General features: G+C 47.3%; 1 protein-coding gene across 2 annotated transcripts in view; it reads left to right on the top strand.

The window, feature by feature from the left end:
• The window catches only part of RDX (radixin), a 196,672-nt gene that overhangs the window by 81,996 nt on the left and 89,380 nt on the right, over nt 1-25,296 (top strand). For both annotated transcript variants that reach the window (XM_063951590.1, XM_063951591.1), the window contains exons 3-4: nt 9,911-9,994; nt 10,577-10,672. In XM_063951590.1, the coding sequence (XP_063807660.1) occupies nt 9,911-9,994; nt 10,577-10,672 (180 nt within the window). The remainder of the gene's footprint in view (nt 1-9,910; nt 9,995-10,576; nt 10,673-25,296) is intronic.

A 25,296-nucleotide genomic window follows, 5' to 3' on the forward strand; every position in this document is an offset into this window, starting at 1 on the left:
ATGGAGGCTTTTGTCTGTTACAATTATGATGAGAATTTAAAAATGTCATCACTATAATTACATTAATTTTAGTGGCTGATAAAAAGGCCAGAGTCCAAAAAAAAACACAAAAAAACAACCACCGATAAAATTGTGTGTTTTTTAAGTAATGTAAAACCACTGAATGCGCACATTGACCTAATTACAGTGTTCACATCCAGATGTGCCTTTATCTCCACTGCAGATCTTCTTTCCTTTCCTTTTTCTGAGAGATATAAGAATGTGACTTTGTGGCATTCCTGACTATTTCAGAACAATGAAGTGTTTTGGTAAAAGAGGGTTTTCAGCAGTACTGTGTTCCACATACAAGTCAATTACTGCACTGTGAAGCCTTTTAGTAGAGTCTTTATTAGCAATCACATAGGACAGAGCTTGACAAACTTTCTAAAATCTAGTTGCCAGGATGAAAGTGTAGGGGTAAGTCCTCAGCCCCCCCCCCCCCCCCCCCCCCCGAAAACGCAAATAAAAAAGATAGACAAAAACAAAAGTAAAATACGCACTGTAAACCAGCTCCCCCCCCCCCCCCACACATTACTGAGCACTAACCCCCAGAGATGCCCCAGATCCACAAGAATACAATGAAAAAATCCCAGATTCACATAAACTACATTAAAAAACCCAGACCCATATCAAATACGTTGAAAAGATATGTTGCACTGTACTCTGCACGTTGGGGCAATTGGAATAAATGTTACACTGGATGATGCACGTTTGGGCAATTAGATTAAATGTTGCACTGTACTATGCACCTTTGGGCAATTGGAATATGTTGCACTGTACTATGCACCTTTGGGCAATTGGAATAAATGTTACACTGGACAATGCACGTTTGGGCAATTAGAATAAATGTTGCACTGTACTGTGCACGTTTGGGCAATTGGAATAAATGTTGCACTGGATGATGCACGTTTGGGCAATTAGAATAAATGTTGCACTGTACTGTGCACGTTTGGGCAATTGGAATAAATGTTGCACTGTACTGTGCACGTTTGGGCAATTGGAATGTTGCACGTTACTGTGCACGTTTGGGCAATTGGAATAAATGTTACACTGGATGATGCACGTTTGGGCAATGAGAATAAATGTTGCACTGTACTGTGCACGTTTGGGCATGTTTGGGCAATTAGAATAAATGTTGCACTGTACTGTGCACGTTTGGGCAATTGGAATAAATGTTGCACGTTTGGGCAATTGGAATAAATGTTGCACTGGATGATGCACGTTTGGGCAATTAGAATAAATGTTGCACTGTACTGTGCACGTTTGGGCAATTGGAATAAATGTTGCACTGTACTGTGCACGTTTGGGCAATTGGAATAAATGTTGCACTGTACTGTGCACGTTTGGGCAATTGGAATGTTGCACGTTTGGGCAATTGGAATAAATGTTACACTGGATGATGAACGTTTGGGCAATTAGAATAAATGTTGCACTGTACTGTGCACGTTTGGGCAATTGGAATAAATGTTGCACTGGATGATGCACGTTTGGGCAATTGGAATAAATGTTGCACTGGATGATGCACGTTTGGGCAATTAGAATAAATGTTGCACTGTACTGTGCACATTTGGGCAATTGGAATAAATGTTGCACTGGATGATGCACGTTTGGGCAATTAGAATAAATGTTGCACTGGATGATGCACGTTTGGGCAATTAGAATAAATGTTGCACTGTACTGTGCACGTTTGGGCAATTGGAATAAATGTTGCACTGTACTGTGCGCGTTTGGGCAATTAGAATGAATGTTGCATGGTACTGTGCACGTTTGGGCAATTAGAATAAATGTTACACGGTACTGTGCACGTTTGGGCAATTTGAATAAATGTTGCACTGTACTGTGCACGTTTGGGCAATTGGAATAAATGTTGCACTGTACTGTGCACGTTTGGGCAATTGGAATAAATGTTGCACTGTACTGTGCACGTTTCGGCAATTAGAATAAATGTTGCACTGTACTGTGCACGTTTGGGCAATTGGATTAAATGTTGCACTGTACTGTGCACGTTTCGGCAATTAGAATAAATGTTACACTGGACGTTGCACGTTTGGGCAATTGGAATAAATGTTGCACTGTACTCTGCACGTTTGGGCAATTGGAATAAATGTTGCACTGTACTCTGCACGTTTGGGCAATTGGAATAAATGTTGCACTGGACGTTGCACGTTTGGGCAATTAGAATAAATGTTGCACTGTACTCTGCACGTTTGGGCAATTGGAATAAATGTTGCACTGTACTCTGCACGTTTGGGCAATTGGAATAAATGTTGCACTGTACTCTGCACGTTTGGGCAATTGGAATAAATGTTGCACTGTACTCTGCACGTTTGGGCAATTGGAATAAATGTTGCACTGGACGTTGCACGTTTGGGCAATTAGAATAAATGTTGCACTGTACTGTGCACGTTTCGGCAATTAGAATAAATGTTGCACTGTACTGTGCACGTTTGGGCAATTGGATTAAATGTTGCACTGTACTGTGCACGTTTCGGCAATTAGAATAAATGTTACACTGGACGTTGCACGTTTGGGCAATTGGAATAAATGTTGCACTGTACTCTGCACGTTTGGGCAATTGGAATAAATGTTGCACTGTACTCTGCACGTTTGGGCAATTGGAATAAATGTTGCACTGGACGTTGCACGTTTGGGCAATTAGAATAAATGTTGCACTGTACTCTGCACGTTTGGGCAATTGGAATAAATGTTGCACTGTACTCTGCACGTTTGGGCAATTGGAATAAATGTTGCACTGTACTCTGCACGTTTGGGCAATTGGAATAAATGTTGCACTGTACTCTGCACGTTTGGGCAATTGGAATAAATGTTGCACTGGACGTTGCACGTTTGGGCAATTAGAATAAATGTTGCACTGTACTGTGCACGTTTGGGCAATTGGAATAAATGTTGCACTGTACTGTGCACGTTTGGGCAATTGGAATAAATGTTACACTGGACGTTGCACGTTTGGGCAATTAGAATAAATGTTGCACTGTACTGTGCACGTTTCGGCAATTAGAATAAATGTTGCACTGTACTGTGCACGTTTGGGCAATTGGATTAAATGTTGCACTGTACTGTGCACGTTTGGGCAATTAGAATAAATGTTACACTGGACGTTGCACGTTTGGGCAATTGGAATAAATGTTGCACTGTACTCTGCACGTTTGGGCAATTGGAATAAATGTTGCACTGTACTCTGCACGTTTGGGCAATTGGAATAAATGTTGCACTGGACGTTGCACGTTTGGGCAATTAGAATAAATGTTGCACTGTACTGTGCACGTTTGGGCATGTTTGGGCAATTAGAATAAATGTTGCACTGTACTGTGCACGTTTGGGCAATTAGAATAAATGTTACACTGGACGTTGCACGTTTGGGCAATTGGAATAAATGTTGCACTGTACTCTGCACGTTTGGGCAATTAGAATAAATGTTGCACTGTACTCTGCACGTTTGGGCAATTGGAATAAATGTTGCACTGGACGTTGCACGTTTGGGCAATTAGAATAAATGTTGCACTGTACTGTGCACGTTTGGGCATGTTTGGGCAATTAGAATAAATGTTGCACTGTACTGTGCACATTTGGGCAATTGGAATAAATGTTGCACTGTACTCTGCACGTTTGGGCAATTGGAATAAATGTTGCACTGTACTCTGCACGTTTGGGCAATTGGAATAAATGTTGCACTGGACGTTGCACGTTTGGGCAATTAGAATAAATGTTGCACTGTACTGTGCACGTTTGGGCATGTTTGGGCAATTAGAATAAATGTTGCACTGTACTGTGCACATTTGGGCAATTGGAATAAATGTTGCACTGTACTCTGCACGTTTGGGCAATTGGAATAAATGTTACACTGGACGTTGCACGTTTGGGCAATTAGAATAAATGTTGCACTGTACTGTGCACGTTTCGGCAATTAGAATAAATGTTGCACTGTACTGTGCACGTTTGGGCAATTGGATTAAATGTTGCACTGTACTGTGCACGTTTGGGCAATTAGAATAAATGTTACACTGGACGTTGCACGTTTGGGCAATTGGAATAAATGTTGCACTGTACTCTGCACGTTTGGGCAATTGGAATAAATGTTGCACTGTACTCTGCACGTTTGGGCAATTGGAATAAATGTTGCACTGTACTCTGCACGTTTGGGCAATTGGAATAAATGTTGCACTGTACTCTGCACGTTTGGGCAATTGGAATAAATGTTGCACTGGACGTTGCACGTTTGGGCAATTAGAATAAATGTTGCACTGTACTGTGCACGTTTGGGCATGTTTGGGCAATTAGAATAAATGTTGCACTGTACTGTGCACGTTTGGGCATGTTTGGGCAATTAGAATAAATGTTGCACTGTACTGTGCACATTTGGGCAATTGGAATAAATGTTGCACTGTACTGTGCACGTTTGGGCAATTGGAATAAATGTTACACTGGACGTTGCACGTTTGGGCAATTAGAATAAATGTTGCACTGTACTGTGCACGTTTGGGCAGTTAGAATAAATGTTACACTGGACGTTGCACGTTTGGGCAATTAGAATAAATGTTACACTGGACGTTGCTGGTTTGGGCAAATAGAATAAATGTTCTACTGTACTGTGCACGTTTGGGCAATCAGAGTATATGTGTGAGTGCTATTGTAGCCAGTAGGATCATCTCCGTGCTCACAGCAGTGGGTGTGCTTACGTTGTGAGAGTGACCTGTCCGCTCATGTAAGGATTATAATAACAATGTGCGGAGAGATTTGTTTGGGTGGGGAGTGTCCAAACTTACATCTAGATTGCAGTGCAAAAGTAAAGCTGTCCAATATTTGGGGGCTACATGTAAAAGCAGCCTGTATTAACCCTGCAGGCTAAAAATAAATAAAAGTATTTGCACCCCTTGCATTGCAACATAGTTTGTTCCACATTTTTGCTTTGCTCCAAATAACCCCTCTGGGGGTAAGCGTGAAGGAGCAGGTACTGGCATATGAGTAGCGATGTTATACTCGTCTGTGAATCAAATTTACTATTCGATTGAGGTATCCTCATATTTTGGTAAATACAATTTAATAATTTCGTATTCAAATTAAATCAAAATCGGCAAATGCTTCTGTGGGTTAATATTTGTGCCGGCAGTTGTAGAACAGTTGGCATCTTGTGTGGCAATGAGTCAATTCCTTTCTCTGGCCCGTTACCCGTGTTTATTATTTATAAGAGAATCCTGCCAGGGTAATTAGTTCACTACGTCGGGTTACCTGTAACGTTCCTTTCACAGGCAAACTATGATGTGGTTTTATTCACGTTTATTTTATTTTTTTCCAATCTTCTTCCAATGAATCTTGAAGGTATTATGGCCCTCATTCCGAGTTGTTCGCTCGCAAGCTGCTTTTAGCAGCATTGCACACGCTAAGCCGCCGCCTACTGGGAGTGAATCTTAGCTTATCAAAATTGCGAACGAAAGATTGACAGAATTGCGAATAGACACTTCTTAGCAGTTTCTGAGTAGCTCGACACTTACTCAGCAACTGCGATCAGTTCAGTCAGTTTCGTTCCTGGTTTGACGTCACAAACACACCCAGCGTTCGGCCAGACACTCCTCCGTTTCTCCAGCCACTCCCGCGTTTTTCCCAGAAACGGTAGCGTTTTTTCGCACACACCCATAAAACGCCCAGTTTCCGCCCAGAAATACCCACTTCCTGTCAATCACATTACGATCACCAGAACGAAGAAAAAACCTTGTAATGCCGTGAGTAAAATACCTAACTGCATAGCAAATTTACTTGGCGCAGTCGCACTGCGGACATTGCGCATGCGCATTAGCGACTAATCGCTCCGTTGCGAGAAAAATATAACGAACGAACAACTCGGAATGCCCCCTATGTGTTTTAAAGGTACAAACAAAATTGAAAACATTCTCGTATGAAGCCTACATCAAAATATATTTTTGTATTATGAATATATTACTTGAATTAGGGGTAACGATGCTATAGAACATTTTAAGTGCAAATACTGAGCTTTACAACAGTGCTAACATGCACACTGTAAGGTTCTTGAGTCGCACATCCCTCTGTACAGGTTACATAACCTTAGTGTGTGGTTATTTGTGATATAGGTAATCCCAGCGTTCTCCTGAGGATTAATTTCACAGGTGCTCCACCTGGCTCTTTTTACATGCCACTGGGCAGAGCTCTGTGTCTGTCACATCACTGCAATGCTGGTTACTTTCTGCAGATCGGTCTCTCTGGGGGAGTTGCCCCTCGCTGATATTAATGTGAGAGACAGGCAGCCCCCCCCCCCCCCCCCCCCCCGAATCATTAATATCTCTCCCGCCTGTAAGAGGCAGGAAGCAGTTTGGATGGCGGGAGCATTGGCTAGATGGTAGACATTGTGTTTCCCATGTGCATTGCTGCACACAATTCTAGCATTGTCTGCAACAGTCTTTACAAATGATATTAACATTTCTCATTTATTGCAAAGTATTACACTGCCCCATCCAGCTACTGCTTAATGCCACCCAGCTGGCAACATTTTCTGAGGAGAAAGCTGAATCCTTGTAGTGGCTTCTAGATCAACAAGTGGCTGTTACTACAGTTTAACACACTAGTTATATAACAATGTATATGTAATGTATTACCGTACAAATAAAATATCAGTGGTAAATTCTGATATCCTCTGTTCACTATGAGAGCTTGTGTATTGTGAGGAATACTATATCCCTACTGTAAGTTATTGCAGATGTTAGAAGTCAGGGAGTGTATCCAGGTCGCTAAGCTCAAAATACTGATAGACACTGTATAATACAAAAGAGGTGCATACAGTATGTGGCATTTTGACGGCGGTACTGTATATACATTGTTGCATTAGAGTGTCTCTTGTGCTAAGTCTCATACCGGCCTACTATTATTATTTTTCTTGGAGAATGGGGGTGATGTGACCATGTCAGGTTGTGTCATTATTCCCCCAAGCACTTTAGCCCCATTCTTCCCAACTAGCGAAACGCATCAGCAAGGTCCAAGTCCTGCACACTTCTTCACAAGGGGAGTCAGCTGGACCAGGGAAGGTGGTCTACTCTCCTGGGAGTCTAGGAGACCTCCCTGAGAATCAGCAGGAAAGCAGGTCTACTATGCACATATTTGATCTGTGATCGCCTTTCACGCATTCTATTTAGGAGAGCTTAAGGTTGTAGAAATGATTAAAGATGCTTCTCAGCACTTCTTAATAGTTTGTACCATGTTCAAAATGCACTCAAGATAAATATGCTTTCGTTATAAAATGAAAGAAAAAAATAACTTTATTCTGCTATAATACTTGATCCAACTTCCATGGTGTTTTCCTCCCTTTCATGTTGGATGTATTTATATGGCAGAGTGCAGATGGTTTCGCTTTTATCTTCTCTATGGATTGTTGAACCTGTTGCTCATCCTTGTCCTCTTCCTCCATGGAGTCACTGACATTTGAGGGCCCATAGATAATCTGGTTAGATGATGGCTGGCAGATGGCTTCTAGTGATAAGGAATGTTAAACAATTCCATAATGTTTAGCTGCTGACACTAATCCCGCGGCTGAAAGCAACTTTAACAAGCACAGAGTCTGTGGCGTCAAAAGGTTATTCTTCCCTGGACTCGCAGCAGCTATAAATAGTCATTTGTTTAATGGCAGTGATTAGCACCTTTTAAAATAAGCAGATTACCGTGCAGTAGTGCAGGTATTTTTATGGGTTCTAATCTCTTTGTTTTGTATCAACTTTGTCGGAAATTGGCACTTGGATGTTGCTCTTCAGCGCGGCTGTAATATAAATACATGTATAATAAATATATAAACATCTAGGTGGTTAAGGGTTTCCTCCTCTCTAAAACCTTGTGGGATTCTCTACACCAGCAGCTAGGCTGTCGGATACTTACACCAGCTCTGCCCTGTCTTCTTTCAGAGTGTTGAACATGGGATTGGGGTTTTGTCGACAGCATAATGTATAGCGCAGAATGCCGACATGGTAGTAATGTTAATAACTTTACTGCTTCGTCAGCCATCTGCTGTGGATATTATGCTGCCGACCACTAACCTGTTGTCCATCTTTCTACCTCACTTGAAAATAAGTGTCAGGAGTTCCAATTGTATGAACCAGTGGTTCTCAAACTCTGTCCCCAGGTCACGGTCACCTGTGGATCTTTAAAGTGACAGTTGGTGATACACCTGTGCTGGTGGTCTGGAACACGTGAGCTGTTTGTGGTCCTGAGGACTGAGTATGAGAACCACTGGTATGAATCGGTACGGAGTTGCTGTCACACATGTCTGTGTCACTTCCCTTGCTGGTGTATTATGACACAAGCTCCGTTTTCATACCACCTGCTGTGCACAAGTAGTCTGTGCGATTGTACGTGGGCAACCAAAGTTTTGCATTTCTCCCACTTAAATTTCTGACTGGTTACAGACTGGTCAAGCCCAGTAAGTGTTTTAATACTGATTGGCTGGTTCTGGCATGAATGGTTGACCATGTTAAGGTTGACATTCATTAGGTCGACCACTATTGGTCGACATAAACATGGACTAATAGTGGACACATGAAAATTATTGACACAGGACATGTCGACACATGAAAAGGTCTACTTGGGTTTTGTTACTGTTTTTGGTGTAATTTTTTCCGTAACATGACCAGGAACCCTAATTAGTGTACCGCGTCCCCTTGCGTGGCGAGCGAACGGTGGGCAAGGTTACCGCTCCCAATTGTAGTCCACGTCGACATTTTCATGTGTTGACAATATGACCATGTCAGTGTCGACCAATAGTGGTCGACCTAATGACTGTTGACCTCAACATTGTCGACCATCCAAACAGATACCGGGTCTGTTATAGATCCTGCCCCCTCCTGAACCCGTTTTGGTGCACATACCGGACTGTGCTGAACATTAGAGACCCAGGGATCTATGAACTAAGCCTTGGAGAGAGATAAAGTACCAGCCAATCAGCTTCTAACTGCCTTGTTACAGGCTTTGTTTGAAAAATGACAGGTGCTGGTTGGATGTTGCTTTCTCCTCACTTTATCTCTCTCCGAGGCTTTGTACATAGACCCCCGAATGTACAATTGGTGTATTGTTGCATTATATTTAGATGTGTATCTATTGGCAGATGCTGTATTGTGCAACCCTAGTAAAAGCTTAGAAGTACTTTTCCCTGAATGATAACTGTAATCTGAATTCTAAGTGCCCATTTTGTTTCATGTTATTCTCCCCAGTCCTCAGTGGCAGCAGTCTTGTTGCCGGAGCTGTGAGAGAAGTGGCTGCAGGGTGAAGGTTGAATTGTTCTGTAGGACAATTGTCTCTGTTTACTCTGGCAGAAGATACGAGGGCACAGACACAGGTCACCCACTTCCAGCAGTAATGCCCGTTGTCTGTTCCTCAGCATGGCACATACTGAGAAATAGGTCTACCTGCTTCTGGTGTAATTAGCATCTTTCATTAGACACTTCTCAGAAGCCAGCTTTCTTAGTCCAGAAGGCAGCTATAGGAGTTCATGGTATCACATATTCACATTTATTTTTATTTTAGCCCTTTGTTTTGCATTGTTCATCTCTCCCAGTATTGCGTGCTGCTGCTGTATAACCCCAGAGCAGAGAAATCGTCGCCTTGTTTCCTAATGCCATGTGACAGGTGATACTATCACATCAGTCACATCCTGTTAGCGGCAAAGTCCTAGCTGGAACGTGAGGGACGCCAGTTCATGGTGAACCTGAGGGCATTAATGTCTGGTTCCTGTCTGTGCCTATGGCTAATCATTAGACCAGCGAATACAGTTACATCTGAGTAAATGATACATGTGTAATGTCTTCAAACAGGGAGATATTTTATGGCTAACTCCCAAATGTATTTATTTTTTCATATGAAGATAAATGTACGGGTGACTACCATGGACGCAGAGCTGGAGTTCGCCATCCAGCCGAATACGACCGGTAAACAGCTCTTTGACCAGGTAAGTTGGATAGTTTGTGTTATTTTCTGTGTACTGGAGAAAGATCAGCGCAGTCGGAGCAAGTCACCCAGGACCATTGTACTCCTTAATCAAGCAAGAGATCTGATCTCAAACCTTTATCATTTCAACTAGTCCAAAAGCTCTTTATCCCCTGACTGTATTCTCCTACAGTAAGTTAAAAGGTATTACTACCCAAAGAGCATTGTGACTACTATTAATGTGTAGTATGGTAAAAAAAATATACTTTCCTCCTGTGCTTGTCTTGGCTACAGGGAGCCTGCCATATTAATGATGGGTCACTCTTCATGACCACCCCCTATGTCACCCTAGGGCCCTATTGAGAGTGCGGGTGAGGTGGGGGGTTAGATATTCAGCTACAAAATAATTATGGAGGCTTAAGTTCCCATATTCATGAAATTGAATTGTTTTGAACAAGACATTAACATAATTAAGAGCATAATGTTGGATAAGTTTCCTATCTTGTTACTGATGCTACATACATTAGTGGTTTTTCTATATTGTGTTAATGCTGGCTTTTATTTTTATTTTATGTTATTTTTTTCCCTTTTTTCTGCTGTTTAGGTGGTAAAAACAGTTGGCCTACGCGAGGTATGGTTTTTTGGGCTGCAGTACGTGGACAGTAAGGGTTACTCTACGTGGCTGAAGCTGAATAAAAAGGTTGGTCACTTATTTGTCTAAGCTTTGATCAGTAATGCCCCTTGAAATAAAAAATAAATATATAATGAAGTGTATCACATTTTTCTGCTGCCGTACAACAGGAACCCACAACCATGCAACAGGATAATCCAGAGTAGGGGAATTCAGAATGCCAGTTATAACCCATTAATTCCAGCGTGTCAGTCTGTCACAACAGAGAACATACCTGGACTGGTTGTCAGTCACCATATGACCTCCGATAGATAGTTTAGGGCACAGGTTCTCAAACTCGGTCCTCAGGACCCCACATGGTGCATGTTTTGCAGGTCTCCTCACAGAATCACAAGTGAAATACTTAGCTTCACCTGTGGTCCTTTTAAAATGTGTCAGTGAGTAATTAATACACCTGTGCACTTGCTGGGTAACCTGCAAAACACGTACTGTGTGGGGTCCTGAGGACCGAGTTTGAGAACCCCTGGTTTAGGGCATGGGCGTATCTATGGAGACTGGACATCCAAACCTCTAACGATGGAAAAGGTACTGAAGGTTGTGAAGAAGACCAGGGCCGGCAACAGAAATCCTGGGGCCTGATAGTTATATATCTGAGGCCCACTGAGAGATAAATAGATAGATAAGTAAGAGAACTAGGAGATTCATCGCGCCCTACGGGCGCTCTTCACACCGTTGTGAGGGGCTATGCCACCTTAACCCTTGCATGCTCTTGTGACGTGCAATAGTTGTATTATATGGAATATTACCTCGGGCGTGCGATGGTTAAGGGGTTGTAGCCCCTTGCAACGGTATGAACATCGCACGCATGGCCTGATGAATCACCCTAGTAGGTGCTGTGGTTGGGGGAGTGGCGGGTGTGGGGGAGACACGTATGGGGGAGGGAGGCCACGAGTGGGGGTGGTGTGGGTGGGGGAGTGGCTGGTGCGGTGGTGGGGAAGGGGCAGGTGCCGCGGGGAAGAGGGTGCCGCGGGTGGGGGAGGGGCAGGTGCAGGGGTGCTGCGGGTGGGGGAGTCCGGAGCCACCGTGGGTGGTGGAGGGGGTGTATACGGGTGCCGCGGATGGGACCCGGAGGTACCTAGAATGGGGTAGGGGCGGGTAATACTTCTCCTGCTGGAAGCAGCTAGGCTGCTGTCCTCCCTTTGGCAGTGGCTCTCCCGGAGACTAGCACAGCAGCCAATCACTATTGTTAGCGCCGGTGTCCCAACGCACCACATTACAGGGAAGAAGATGCTCTCAATAAACTATAGCTCCCAGCAGCCCATAGCGATACCTATATTAGAGAGTAGGTGTGGTACTCAGCGCTACACCATGTATGCGTAGTCGGGCAGAGTCTTAGTCCAAAGAAGTCGGTAACCTCAAACTCTGGACAGTCAATCAACACTCCCTTTTTAAAGGGTGGCAGCCGTAATCCAGATGACCGAAGTTCAATAGGTCTTGTTTGTTAGATCTAGGGAAAAGGTGAAAACAGCGCCTACTAGTGTAGTATATAAGGATCTCAAAAACGTGAACTTTCACCCGTTTGTAACACCCTTGAAATAAGCAAGTACCGTCTCAAGTGGACATATCCACTTTACATGACGCACACAATTCAGGTGATGTTCCCAGTCTGGATGGATTTCACAATCAGTATTGGAACCTCATGAACTTTCCAGTTCTCGGTCTCTCTAGCCGCGATCCCTTCTGCAGATGACAGGGATATTACACCTGGTACCTGTCAGCTGCAGAAGGGATCGTGGCTAGAGAGACCGAGAACTGGAAAGTTCATGAGGTTCCAATACTGATTGTGAAATCCATCCAGACTGGGAACATCACCTGAATGGGTGGTCTTCTGTTTGCCGGCGGCCGAGCTCCCGACAACCAGTATACCGGCGCTGGAATCCCGACCGCAGGCATACCGACATCTTTTCTCCCTCTTGGGGGTTCACGAACCCCCTGGAGGGAGAATAGATAGCGTGGCGCGCCACCGTGCCTGCAGAGCAGCGAGCCCGCAAGGGGCTCATTTGCGCCCGCCCAGCTGTCGGTATGCCGGCGGTTGGGATTCCGGCGCCGGTATGCTGGTCGCCGGGAGCTTGGCTGCTGGCATACCCTACCACACCCATATAAATATGTATCTCTCTCCTTCCTCCACCACACACACCACAGTCTGTGGCTCCCTCTCTCCTTCCTCCTGCACACCCCACAGGCGATACGGTCGTTAGGTCGACATGCTGTAGGTCGACGTGGTCTATATGTCAACATGAAAAAAGGTCGACTAGTTTTTCACAATTTTTTTTGTAATTTTTCCTATTTTTCCATACTTTATGATCCACGTGGACTACAATTGGGGAACCTATCACATGTCGACCTATAGACCATGTCAACCTAGCAACCCTGTCAACCTACTGCATGTCGACCAATAGTGGTCAACCTAATGACTGTCGACCTAAGTGTGGTCGACCCAACGACCCATACTCCCCCACAGTCTGTGTCTCAGCAATGACTCCATGCTGCATTCCCAGCTCTCCCACCCCATCCCAAAGCCCTGTTTCCCCTCCCCAATCCACTATTGCCCCGTAGAGAGACTCGCCTATGCTGCACTCCCCAGTATCCAGACCCAAACACTGCACAGCAGGTACCATGCAGCCCTCACACCCCACCAGAAGAGGCCAGCGCAGGGCATGGGAATCCTGGCCAGCGAAGTTGCTGCCATGTCCTGTAACTGCCTGCAACTGAACTGGACCTGGAAAAGAGGGCGCACACTCTCGCCGCACAGTCACTGTGTGTGAGAGGCTCCAGTCACTCTGAGCCTGCGCCCAACCCGCCTACAGCTCGCTGCACTATTTGGACAAGACAGCTTCCATCCCTGCCGGGCACTAAGCAGGGTCTCCTTGGGGCCCCTATGATCCTTGGGGCCCGGTACATGTGTCCCCTTTGACACACCCATCCCCCATGCCCCCCCCCCCCTTCCTGTCACTGGCCCTGAAGAAGACGCACAACCCTGCAAACGTTGTTGGCACCCAAACATCTGAGCAGTAGAATTGCAGAGATCACAGATGTTAGGATGTATCCTATGGGAAAAACTTAGTGTCGTCAAGTTTCTTGGGTCAGTTGTAGAATTTTCCCCTTCCTTCCCTGCTCTGGTCATCCAGTGAAGTCTTTCTGGGTAGCTCTCTGCTCATCATAAGGAAAGTAAATGCAGTGCAGGTAGGTCGGACTGTTTAGAATTGAATTTGTATTAATTCAACAAATTCCTGTACGGTGTGTTTTCAGGGGTCGTATGTGGCTCTTATGTGTTATCATTTGAGTCCTGTATACAGCTGTAACTGTATATTGGGAAATGGCAGAGCAGCATAGGACTGGAAGCCAAGCGTAGCACAGGGTCGGCGGCCTGGGGGCCAAGAGTAGCACAGTGTCGGCGGCCTGGGGGCCAAGCGTAGCACAGGGTCGGCGGCCTGGGGGCCGATTGTAGCACAGGGTCGGCGGCCTGGGGGCCGATTGTAGCACAGGGTCGGCGGCCTGGGGGCCGATTGTAGCACAGGGTCGGCGGCCTGGGGGCCGATTGTAGCACAGGGTCGGCGGCCTGGGGGCCGATTGTAGCACAGGGTCGGCGGCCTGGGGGCCAAGTGTAGCACATGGTCGGCGGCCTGGGAGCCAAGTGTAGCACAGGGTCGGCGGCCTGGGGGCCTAGTGTAACACAGGGTCGGCGGCCTGGGGGCCAAGTGTAGCACAGGGTCGGCGGCCTGGGGGCCAAGTGTAGCACAGGGTCGGCGGCCTGGGGGCCAAGTGTAGCACAGGGTCGGCGGCCTGGGGGCCAAGTGTAGCACAGGGTCGGCGGCCTGGGGGCCAAGTGTAGCACAGGGTCGGCGGCCTGGGGGCCAAGTGTAGCACAGGGTCGGCGGCTTGGGGGCCAAGTGTAGCACAGGGCTGTTGGCCTGGGTGCTAAGCGCAGCATGGGGTCGGCGACCTGGGGGCCAAGCATAGCACGGGGTCAGAGGCCCGGGAGCCAAGAGTAGTAGAGGTCCGGGACCAAGCGTAGTGCTGTCCTTGTTACCTCAAAACTATGATCATCTTCTTGCAAATGTTTCCTTAAATTTCAGGACTTAAAATACAATAGGCAGTGCTATACTTCGAGGGGAAGTGTCTAAAAATGAAAAGTGGTGATGTTGCCCATAGAAACCAAATTCTGTCTAGTATTTTCTAGGATGCAATAGAGAAATAGCTAGAACCTGATTGGTTGCTTTGGGCAACACCATTTTCTCTGACGTCCTTGTGGATGCTGGGACTCCGTCAGGACCATGGGGAATAGCGGCTCCGCAGGAGACTGGGCACAAAAGTAAAAGCTTTAGGACTACCTGGTGTGCACTGGCTCCTCCCCCTATGACCCTCCTCCAAGCCTCAGTTAGATTTTTGTGCCCGAATGAGAAGGGTGCATACTAGGTGGCTCTCCTGAGCTGCTTAGAGTAAAAGTTTAAATTAGGTTTTTTATTTTCAGTGAGTCCTGCTGGCAACAGGCTCACTGCACCGAGGGACTAAGGGGAGAAGAAGCGAACTCACCTGCGTGCAGAGTGGATTGGGCTTCTTAGGCTACTGAACATTAGCTCCAGAGGGACCGATCACAGGCCCAGCCATGGATGGGTCCCAGAGCCGCGCCGCCGGCCCCCTTACAGTGCCAGAAGACAGAAGAGTCCGGGAAATCGGCGGCAGAAGACGTCCTGTCTTCAATAAGGTAGCGCACAGCACCGCAGCTGTGCGCCATTGCTCTCAGCACACTTCACACTCCGGTCACTGAGGGTGCAGGGCGCTGGGGGGGGGGCGCCCTGAGACGCAATAAAAACACCTTAGATGGCAAAAAATACATCACATATAGCTCCTGGGCTATATGGATGCATTTAACCCCTGCCAGTTTTCCTTAAAAAAGCGGGAGAAAGGCCGCCGAGAAGGGGGCGGAGCCTATCTCCTCAGCACACAAGCTCCATTTTCCCTCACAGCTCCGCTGGAAGGACGTCTCCCTGACTCTCCCCTGCAGTCCTGCACTACAGAAACAGGGTAAAACAAGAGAGGGGGGGCACTAATTTGGCAGATTAATCAATACAGCAGCTATATAAGGGAAATACACTTATATAAGGTTATCCCTGTATATATATATATATAGCGCTCTGGTGTGTGCTGGCAAACTCTCCCTCTGTCTCCCCAAAGGGCTAGTGGGGTCCTGTCCTCTATCAGAGCATTCCCTGTGTGTGTGCTGTGTGTCGGTACGTTTGTGTCGACATGTATGAGGAGGAAAATGGTATGGAGGCGGAGCAATTGCCTGTAATAGTGATGTCACCCCCTAGGGAGTCGACACCTGACTGGATGGTCTTATGGAAGGAATTACGTGATAGCGTCAGCACTTTACAAAAGACTGTTGACGACATGAGACAGCCGGCAAATCAGTTAGTACCTGTCCAGGCGTCTCAAACACCGTCAGGGGCTCTAAAGCGCCCGTTACCTCAGATGGTCGACACAGACCCAGACACTGACTCCAGTGTCGACGGTGAGGAAACAAACGTGATTTCCAGTAGGGCCACACGTTACATGATCACGGCAATGAAGGAGGTTTTGAACATTTCTGATACTACAAGTACCACAAAAAAGGATATTATGTGGGGTGTGAAAAAACTACCCGTAGTTTTCTCTAACGTCCTAAGTGGATGCTGGGGACTCCGTAAGGACCATGGGAATAGCGGCTCCGCAGGAGACTGGGCACATCTAAAGAAAGCTTTAGGACTATCTGGTGTGCACTGGCTCCTCCCCCTATGACCCTCCTCCAAGCCTCAGTTAGATTTCTGTGCCCGACGAGAAGGGTGCACACTAGGGGCTCTCCTGAGCTTCTTAGTGAAAGTTTTAGTTTAGGTTTGTTATTTTCAGTGAGACCTGCTGGCAACAGGCTCACTGCATCGAGGGACTAAGGGGAGAAGAAGCGAACTCACCTGCGTGCAGAGTGGATTGGGCTTCTTGGCTACTGGACATTAGCTCCAGAGGGACGATCACAGGCCCAGCCTGGATGGGTCCCGGAGCCGCGCCGCCGGCCCCCTTACAGAGCCAGAAGAGCGAAGAGGTCCGGAAAAATCGGCGGCAGAAGACGTTCCTGTCTTCAATAAGGTAGCGCAAAGCACTGCAGCTGTGCGCCATTGCTCTCAGCACACTTCATACTCCGGTCACTGAGGGTGCAGGGCGCTGGGGGGGGCGCCCTGAGACGCAATAAAACATGATAAAAATACCTTACATGGCAAAAAATACATCACATATAGCTCCTGGGCTATATGGATGCATTTAACCCCTGCCAGAATATACAAAAAAACGGGAGATAAGGCCGCCGAAAAGGGGGCGGAGCCTATCTCCTCAGCACACTGGCGCCATTTTCCCTCACAGCTCAGTTGGAGGGAAGCTCCCTGGCTCTTCCCTGCAGTCACTACACTACAGAAAGGGTTAAAAAAAGAGAGGGGGGCACTAATTAGGCGCAGTATTAAAACATACAGCAGCTATAAGGGGAAAAACACTTATATAAGGTTATCCCTGTGTATATATATATAGCGCTCTGGTGTGTGCTGGCATACTCTCCCTCTGTCTCCCCAAAGGGCTAGTGGGGTCCTGTCCTCTATCAGAGCATTCCCTGTGTGTGTGTGCTGTGTGTCGGTACGTTTGTGTCGACATGTATGAGGAGAAAAATGATGTGGAGACGGAGCAGAGTGTCTGTAACAGTGATGTCACCACCTAGGGGGTCGACACCTGAGTGGATGTACTGTTGAAAATTACGTGACAGTGTCAGCTCTGTATAAAAAAACAGTGGTTGACATGAGACAGCCGGCTACTCAGCTTGTGCCTGTCCAGACGTCTCATAGGCCGTCAGGGGCTCTAAAGCGCCCGTTACCTCAGATGGCAGATACAGACGCCGACACGAATACTGACTCCTGTGTCGACGGTGAAGAGACAACCGTGATTTCCAGTAGGGCCACACGTTACATGATTGAGACAAAGGAAAATGTTTTATACATTTCTGATAATACGAGTACCACCAAAAAGGGGTATTATGTTCGGTGAGGGAAACACTACCTGTAGTTTTCCTGAATCTGAGAAATAAAATGAGGTGTGTGATGATGCGTGGGTTTCCCCCCGATAACAATTGATAATTTCTTAAAAAGTATTGGCTGTATACCCTTTCCCGCCAGAGGTTAGGGTGCGTTGGGAAACACCCCCTAGGGGGGATAAGGTGCTCACACGCTTGTAAGAACAAGGGCTCTACCCTCTCATGAGATGGCCGCCCTTAAGGATCCTGCTGATAGAAAGCAGGAGGGTATCCAAAAATGTATTCACACACATACTGGTGTTATACTGCGACCAGCAATCGCCTCAGCCTGGAGGTGCAGTGCTGGGTTGGCGTGGTCGGATTCCCTGACTGGAAATATTGATATCCTAGATAAGGATAGTATATTATTGCCTATAGAGCATTTAAAAGATGCATTTCTATATATGCATGATGCACAGCGGAATATTTGCCGACTGGCATCAAGTATAAGTGCGTTGTCCAATTCTACCAGTAAAATGGTCAGGTGATGCGGATTCCAAACGGCATTTGGAAGTATTGCCTTTGAAAAGGGACATTTGGGGTCGGTCTTTTAGACCTGGTGGCCACGGCAACAACTGGGAAATCCACGTTTGTACCCCAGGTCGCCTCTCAAAATAAGACGCCATATTATCAGGCGCAGTCCTTTGTTGGCAAGCGGACAAAAGGTTCCTCTTTTCTGCTCGTGACAGAGGGAGAGGAAAAAGGCTGAAGAGATTACCCAGTTCCCAGGAACAGAAATCCTTTCCCGCCTCTGCAAAGCCCTCAGTATGACGCTAGGGCCTTACAAGCTCAGGCACGGTGGGGGCCCGTTCTCAATGAATTTCAGTGCGCAGTGGGCTCACTCGCAAGTAGACCCCTGGATCCTTCAGGTAATATCTCAAGGGTACATATTGAAATTCGAGACGTCTCCCCCTCGCCGTTTCCAAAAGTCGGCTTTACCGACGTCTCCCTCTGACAGGGAGGCAGTTTTGGAAGCCATTCACAAGCTGTATTCCCAGCAGGTGATAATCAAGGTACCCCTCCTGCAACAGGGAACGGGGTATTATTCCACACTATTGTGGTACCGAAGCCAGACGGCTCGGTGAGACCGATTCTAAATCTAAAATCTTTGAACACTTACATACAGAGGTTCAAATTCAAGATTGAGTCACTCAGAGCAGTGATTGCGAACCTGGAAGAAGGGGACTACATGATGTCTCGGGACATCAAGGATGCTTACCTTCATGTCAAAATTTACCCTTCTCACCAAGAGTACCTCAGGTTATGGTACAGAACTGTCACTATCAGTTCAGACGCTGCCGTAGGGATGGTCCACGGCACCCCGGGTCTTTACCAAGGTAATGGCCGAAATGATATCCCTTCGAAGGAAGGGAATTTTAGTTATCCCTTACTTGGACGATTCCCTGATAAGGGTAAGATCCAGGGAACAGTTGGAAGTCGGTGTAGCACTATCTCAGGTAGTGTTGCGGCAGCACGATTGGATTCTCAATATTCCAAAATCGCAGCTGGTTCCGACGACTTGTCTTCTGTTTCCTAGGGATGTTCCTGGACACAGTCCAGAAAAAAGGTGTTTCTCCCGGAAGAGAAAGCCAGGGAGTTATCCGAGCTAGTCAGGAACCTCCTAAAACCGAACCAAGTCTCAGTGCATCAATGCACAAGGGTTCTGGGTAAAAATGGTGGCTTCCTACGAAGCAATCCCATTCGTTAGATTCCACGCAAGAACTTTCCAGTGGAACCTACTGGACAAATGGTCCGGGTCGCATTTTCAGATGCATCAGCGGATAACCCTGTCACCAAGGACAAGGGTATCCATCATGTGGTGGTTGCAGAGTGCTCATCTTCTAGAGGGCCGCAGATTCGGCATTCAGGACTGGGTCCTGGTGACCACGGATGCCAGCCTGCGAGGCTGGGGAGCAGTCACACAGGGAAGGAATATCCAGGGCTTAGGGTCAAGCCTGGATACATCACTTCACATAAATATCCTGAAGCTAAGGGCCAATTACAATGCTCTAAGCTTAGCAAGACCTCTGCTTCAAGGTCAGCCGGTGTTGATCCAGTCGGACAACATCACGGCAGTCACCCACGTAAACAGACAGGGTGGCACAAGAAGCAGGAGGGCAATGGCAGAAGCTGCAAGGATTCTTCGCTGGGCGGAAAATCATGTGATAGCACTGTCAGCAGTATTCATTCCGGGAGTGGACAACTGGGAAGCAGACTTCCTCAGCACGACCTCCACCCGGGAGAGTGGGGACTTCACCCAGAAGTCTTCCACATGATTAAAAACTCGACAGGTATTGCGCCAGGGACACTCAGGCAATAAGCTGTAGACGCTCTGGTAACACCGTGGGTGTACCAGTCAGGGTATGTGTTCCCTCCTCTGCCTCTCATACCCAAGGTACTGAGATTGATAAGATGGAGAGGAGTAAGCACTATATTCGTGGTTCCGGATTGGCCAAGAAGGACTTGGTAACCGGAACTTCAAGAGATGCTCACGGAGGATCCGTGGCCAATACCTCTAAGAAGGGACCTGCTCCAGCAAGGACCCTGTCTGTTCCAAGACTTACCGCGGCTGCGTTTGACGGCATGGCGGTTGAACGCCGGATCCTGAAGGAAAAAAGGCATTCCGGATGAAGTCATCCCTATCCTGATCAAAGCCAGGAAGGATGTAACCGCAAAAACATTATCACCGCAATTGGCGAAAATATGTTGCGTGGTGCGAGGCCAATAAGGCCCGACGGAGGAAATTCAACTGGGTCGATTCCTACATTTCCTGCAAACAGGAGTGTCTATGGGCCTGAAATTGGGGTCCATTAAGGTTCAAATTTCGGCCCTGTCAATTTTCTTCCAAAAAGAACTAGCTTCAGTCCCTGAAGTTCAGACGTTTGTAAAAGGGGTACTGCATATACAGCCTCCTTTTGTGCCTCCAGTGGCACTTTGGGATCTCAATGTAGTTTTGGGTTCCAAAAGTCACATTGGTTTGAACCACTTAAATCTGTGGAGTTAAAATATCTCACATGAAAAGTGGTCATGCTGTTGGCCCTGGCCTGGGCCAGGCGCGTGTCAGAATTGGCGGCTTTATCCTGAAAAAGCCCTTATCTGATTTTCCATTCGGACAGGGCGGAATTGAGGACTCGTCCTCAGTTTCTCCCCAAGGTGGTTTCAGCGTTTCACCTGAACCAACCTATTGGTGGTGCCTGCGGCTACTAGGGACTTGGAGGCCTCCAAGTTGCTAGACGTTGTCAGTGCCCTGAAAATATGTTTCCAGGACGACTGGAGTCAGGAAATCTGACTCGCTGTTTATCCTGTATGCACCCAACAAGCTGGGTGCTCCTGCTTCTAAGCAGACTATTGCTCGTTGGATTTGTAGTACAATTCAGCTTGCACATTCTGTGGCAGGCCTGCCACAGCCAAAAATCTGTAAATGCCCACTCCACAAGGAAGGTGGGCTCATCTTGGGCGGCTGCCCGAGGGGTCTCGGCTTTACAACTTTGCCGAGCAGCTACTTGGTCAGGAGCAAATACGTTTGTAAAATTCTACAAAATTGATATCCTGGCTGAGGAGGACCTGGAGTTCTCTCATTTGGTGCTGCAGAGTCATCCGCACTCTCCCGCCCGTTTGGGAGCTTTGGTATAATCCCCATGGTCCTTACGGAGTCCCCAGCATCCACTTAGGACGTTAGAGAAAATAAGAATTTACTTACCGATAATTCTATTTCTCATAGTCCGTAGTGGATGCTGGGCGCCCATCCCAAGTGCGGATTGTCTGCAATACTTGTACATAGTTATTGTTACAAAAATCGGGTTATTATTGTTGTGAGCCATCTTTCAGAGGCTCCTCTGTTATCATGCTGTTAACTGGGTTCAGATCACAGGTTATACGGTGTGATTGGTGTGGCTGGTATGAGTCTTACCCGGGATTCAAAATCCTTCCTTATTGTGTACGCTCGTCTGGGCACAGTATCCTAACTGAGGCTTGGAGGAGGGTCATAGGGGGAGGAGCCAGTGCACAGCAGATAGCCCTAAAGCTTTCTTTAGATGTGCCCAGTCTCCTGCGGAGCCGCTATTCCCATGGTCCTTACGGAGTCCCCAGCATCCACTACGGACTATGAGAAATAGAATTATCGGTAAGTAAATTCTTATTTTTCCTGAATCAGATGAATTAAATGAGGTGTGTGATGAAGCGTGGGTTTCCCCCGATAAAAAACTGCTAATTTCGAAAAAATTATTGGCATTATACCCTTTCCCGCCAGAGGTTAGGGCGCGTTGGGAAACACCCCCTAGGGTAGATAAGGCGCTCACACGCTTATCAAAACAAGTGGCGTTACCGTCTCCTGATACGGCCGCCCTCAAGGATCCAGCTGATAGGAAGCTGGAAAATATCCTAAAAAGTATATACACACATACTGGTGTTATACTGCGACCAGCAAACGCCTCAGCCTGGATGTGCAGTGCTGGGGTGGCTTGGTCGGATTCCCTGACTGAAAATATTGATACCCTGGACAGGGACAGTATATTATTGACTATAGAGCATTTAAAGGATGCATTTCTATATATGCGAGATGCACAGAGGGATATTTGCACTCTGGCATCAAGAGTAAGTGCGCTGTCCATTTCTGCCAGAAGAGGGTTATGGACGCGACAGTGGTCAGGTGATGCGGATTCCAAACGGCATATGGAAGTATTGCCGTATAAAGGGGAGGAGTTATTTGGGGTCGGTCTATCGGACCTGGTGGCCACGGCAACGGCTGGGAAATCCACCTTTTTACCCCAGGTCACCTCTCAGCAGAAAAAGACACCGTCTTTTCAGGCTCAGTCCTTTCGTCCCCATAAGGGCAAGCGGGCAAAAGGCCACTCATTTCTGCCCCGGGGCAGAGGAAGGGGAAAAAGACTGCAGCAGGCAGCCTCTTCCCAGGAACAGAAGCCCTCCCCCGCTTCTGCCAAGTCCTCAGCATGACGCTGGGGCCTTACAAGCGGACTCAGGTACGGTGGGGGGCCATCTCAAGAATTTCAGCGCGCAGTGGGCTCACTCGCAAGTGGACCCCTGGATCCTGCAGGTAGTATCTCAGGGGTACAAATTGGAATTCGAGACGTCTCCCCCTCGCCGGTTCCTGAAGTCTGCTTTACCAACGTCTCCCTCTGACAGGGAGGCGGTATTGGAAGCCATTCACAAGCTGTATTCCCAGCAGGTGATAATCAAGGTACCCCTCCTACAACAGGGAAAGGGGTATTATTCCACGCTGTTTGTGGTACCGAAGCCGGACGGCTCGGTGAGACCTATTTTAAATCTGAAATCCTTGAACACTTACATACAAAGGTTCAAATTCAAGATGGAGTCACTCAGAGCAGTGATAGCGAACCTGGAAGAAGGGGACTATATGGTGTCTCTGGACATCAAGGATGCTTACCTCCATGTCCCAATTTACCCTTCTCACCAAGGGTACCTCAGGTTTGTGGTACAGGACTGTCATTATCAGTTTCAGACGCTGCCGTTTGGATTGTCCACGGCACCCCGGGTCTTTACCAAGGTAATGGCCGAAATGATGATTCTTCTTCGAAGAAAAGGCGTCTTAATTATCCCTTACTTGGACGATCTCCTGATAATGGCAAGGTCCAGGGAACAGTTAGAGGTCGGAGTAGCACTATCTCAAGTAGTGCTACGACAGCACGGGTGGATTCTAAATATTCCAAAATCGCAGCTGATTCCAGCGACACGTCTGCTGTTCCTAGGGATGATTCTGGACACAGTCCAGAAAAAGGTGTTTCTCCCGGAGGAGAAAGCCAGGGAGTTATCCGAGCTAGTCAGGAACCTCCTAAAACCAGGCCAAGTGTCAGTGCATCAATGCACAAGGGTCCTGGGAAAAATGGTGGCTTCTTACGAAGCGATTCCATTCGGCAGATTCCACGCAAGAACTTTTCAGTGGGATCTGCTGGACAAATGGTCCGGATCGCATCTTCAGATGCATCAGCGGATAACCCTGTCTCCGAGGACAAGGGTGTCTCTCCTGTGGTGGTTGCAGAGTGCTCATCTTCTAGAGGGCCGCAGATTCGGCATTCAGGACAGGCATTCAGCCTGAGAGGCTGGGGAGCAGTCACACAGGGAAGAAATTTCCAGGGCTTGTGGTCAAGCATGGAAACGTCATTTCACATAAATATCCTGGAACTAAGGGCCATTTACAATGCCCTAAGTCAAGCAAGGCCTCTGCTTCAGGGTCAGCCGGTGTTGATCCAGTCGGACAACATCACGGCAGTCGCCCACGTAAACAGACAGGGCGGCACAAGAAGCAGGAGAGCGATGGCAGAAGCTGCAAGGATTCTTCGCTGGGCGGAAAATCATGTGATAGCACTGTCAGCAGTGTTCATTCCCGGAGTGGACAACTGGGAAGCAGATTTTCTCAGCAGACACGATCTCCACCCGGGAGAGTGGGGACTTCATCCAGAAGTCTTCCAAGTGATTGTAAACCGTTGGGGAAAACCAAAGGTGGACATGATGGCGTCCCGCCTCAACAAAAAACTATACAGGTATTGCGCCAGGTCAAGGGACCCTCAGGCAATAGCGGTGGACGCTCTGGTAACACCGTGGGTGTACCAGTCAGTGTATGTGTTCCCTCCTCTGCCTCTCATACCAAAGGTACTGGGGATTATAAGACGGAGAGGAGTAAGAGCTATACTCGTGGCTCCGGATTGGCCAAGAAGGACTTGGTACCCGGAACTTCAAGAGATGCTCACGGAGGATCCGTGGCCTCTACCTCTAAGAAGGGACCTGCTTCAGCAAGGACCCTGTCTGTTCCAAGACTTACCGCGGCTGCGTTTGACGGCATGGCGGTTGAACGCCGGATCCTGAAGGAAAAAGGCATTCCAGATGAAGTCATCCCTACCTTGATCAAAGCCAGGAAGGATGTAACTGCACAACATTATCACCGTATTTGGAGGAAATATGTTGCGTGGTGCGAGGCCAGGAAGGCCCCGACAGAGGAATTTCAACTAGGTCGTTTCCTGCATTTCCTGCAAACTGGACTGTCCATGGGCCTAAAATTAGGATCCATTAAGGTTCAAATTTCGGCCTTGTCGATTTTCTTCCAGAAAGAATTGGCTTCAGTTCCTGAAGTCCAGACTTTTGTAAAGGGGGTACTGCATATACAGCCTCCCTTTGTGCCTCCAGTGGCACCCTGGGATCTCAATGTGGTTTTGGGATTCCTAAAATCACATTGGTTCGAACCACTTGCCACAGTGGATTTAAAATATCTCACATGGAAAGTAGTAATGCTGTTGGCCCTGGCTTCAGCCAGGCGCGTATTAGAATTGGCGGCTTTATCCTATAAAAGCCCTTACCTGATATTTCATTCGGATAGGGCGGAATTGAGGACTCGCCCTCAATTTCTCCCTAAGGTGGCTTCAGCGTTTCACCTAAACCAACCTATTGTGGTGCCTGCGGCTACTGGGGACTTGGAGGATTCCAAGTTACTGGATGTAGTCAGGGCCCTGAAAATATGTTTCCAGGACGGCTGGAGTCAGGAAATCTGACTCGCTGTTTATATTGTATGCACCCAACA

The sequence above is a fragment of the Pseudophryne corroboree genome, chromosome 2, assembly GCF_028390025.1.
Source record: "Pseudophryne corroboree isolate aPseCor3 chromosome 2, aPseCor3.hap2, whole genome shotgun sequence".
NCBI lineage: Eukaryota > Metazoa > Chordata > Amphibia > Anura > Myobatrachidae > Pseudophryne > Pseudophryne corroboree.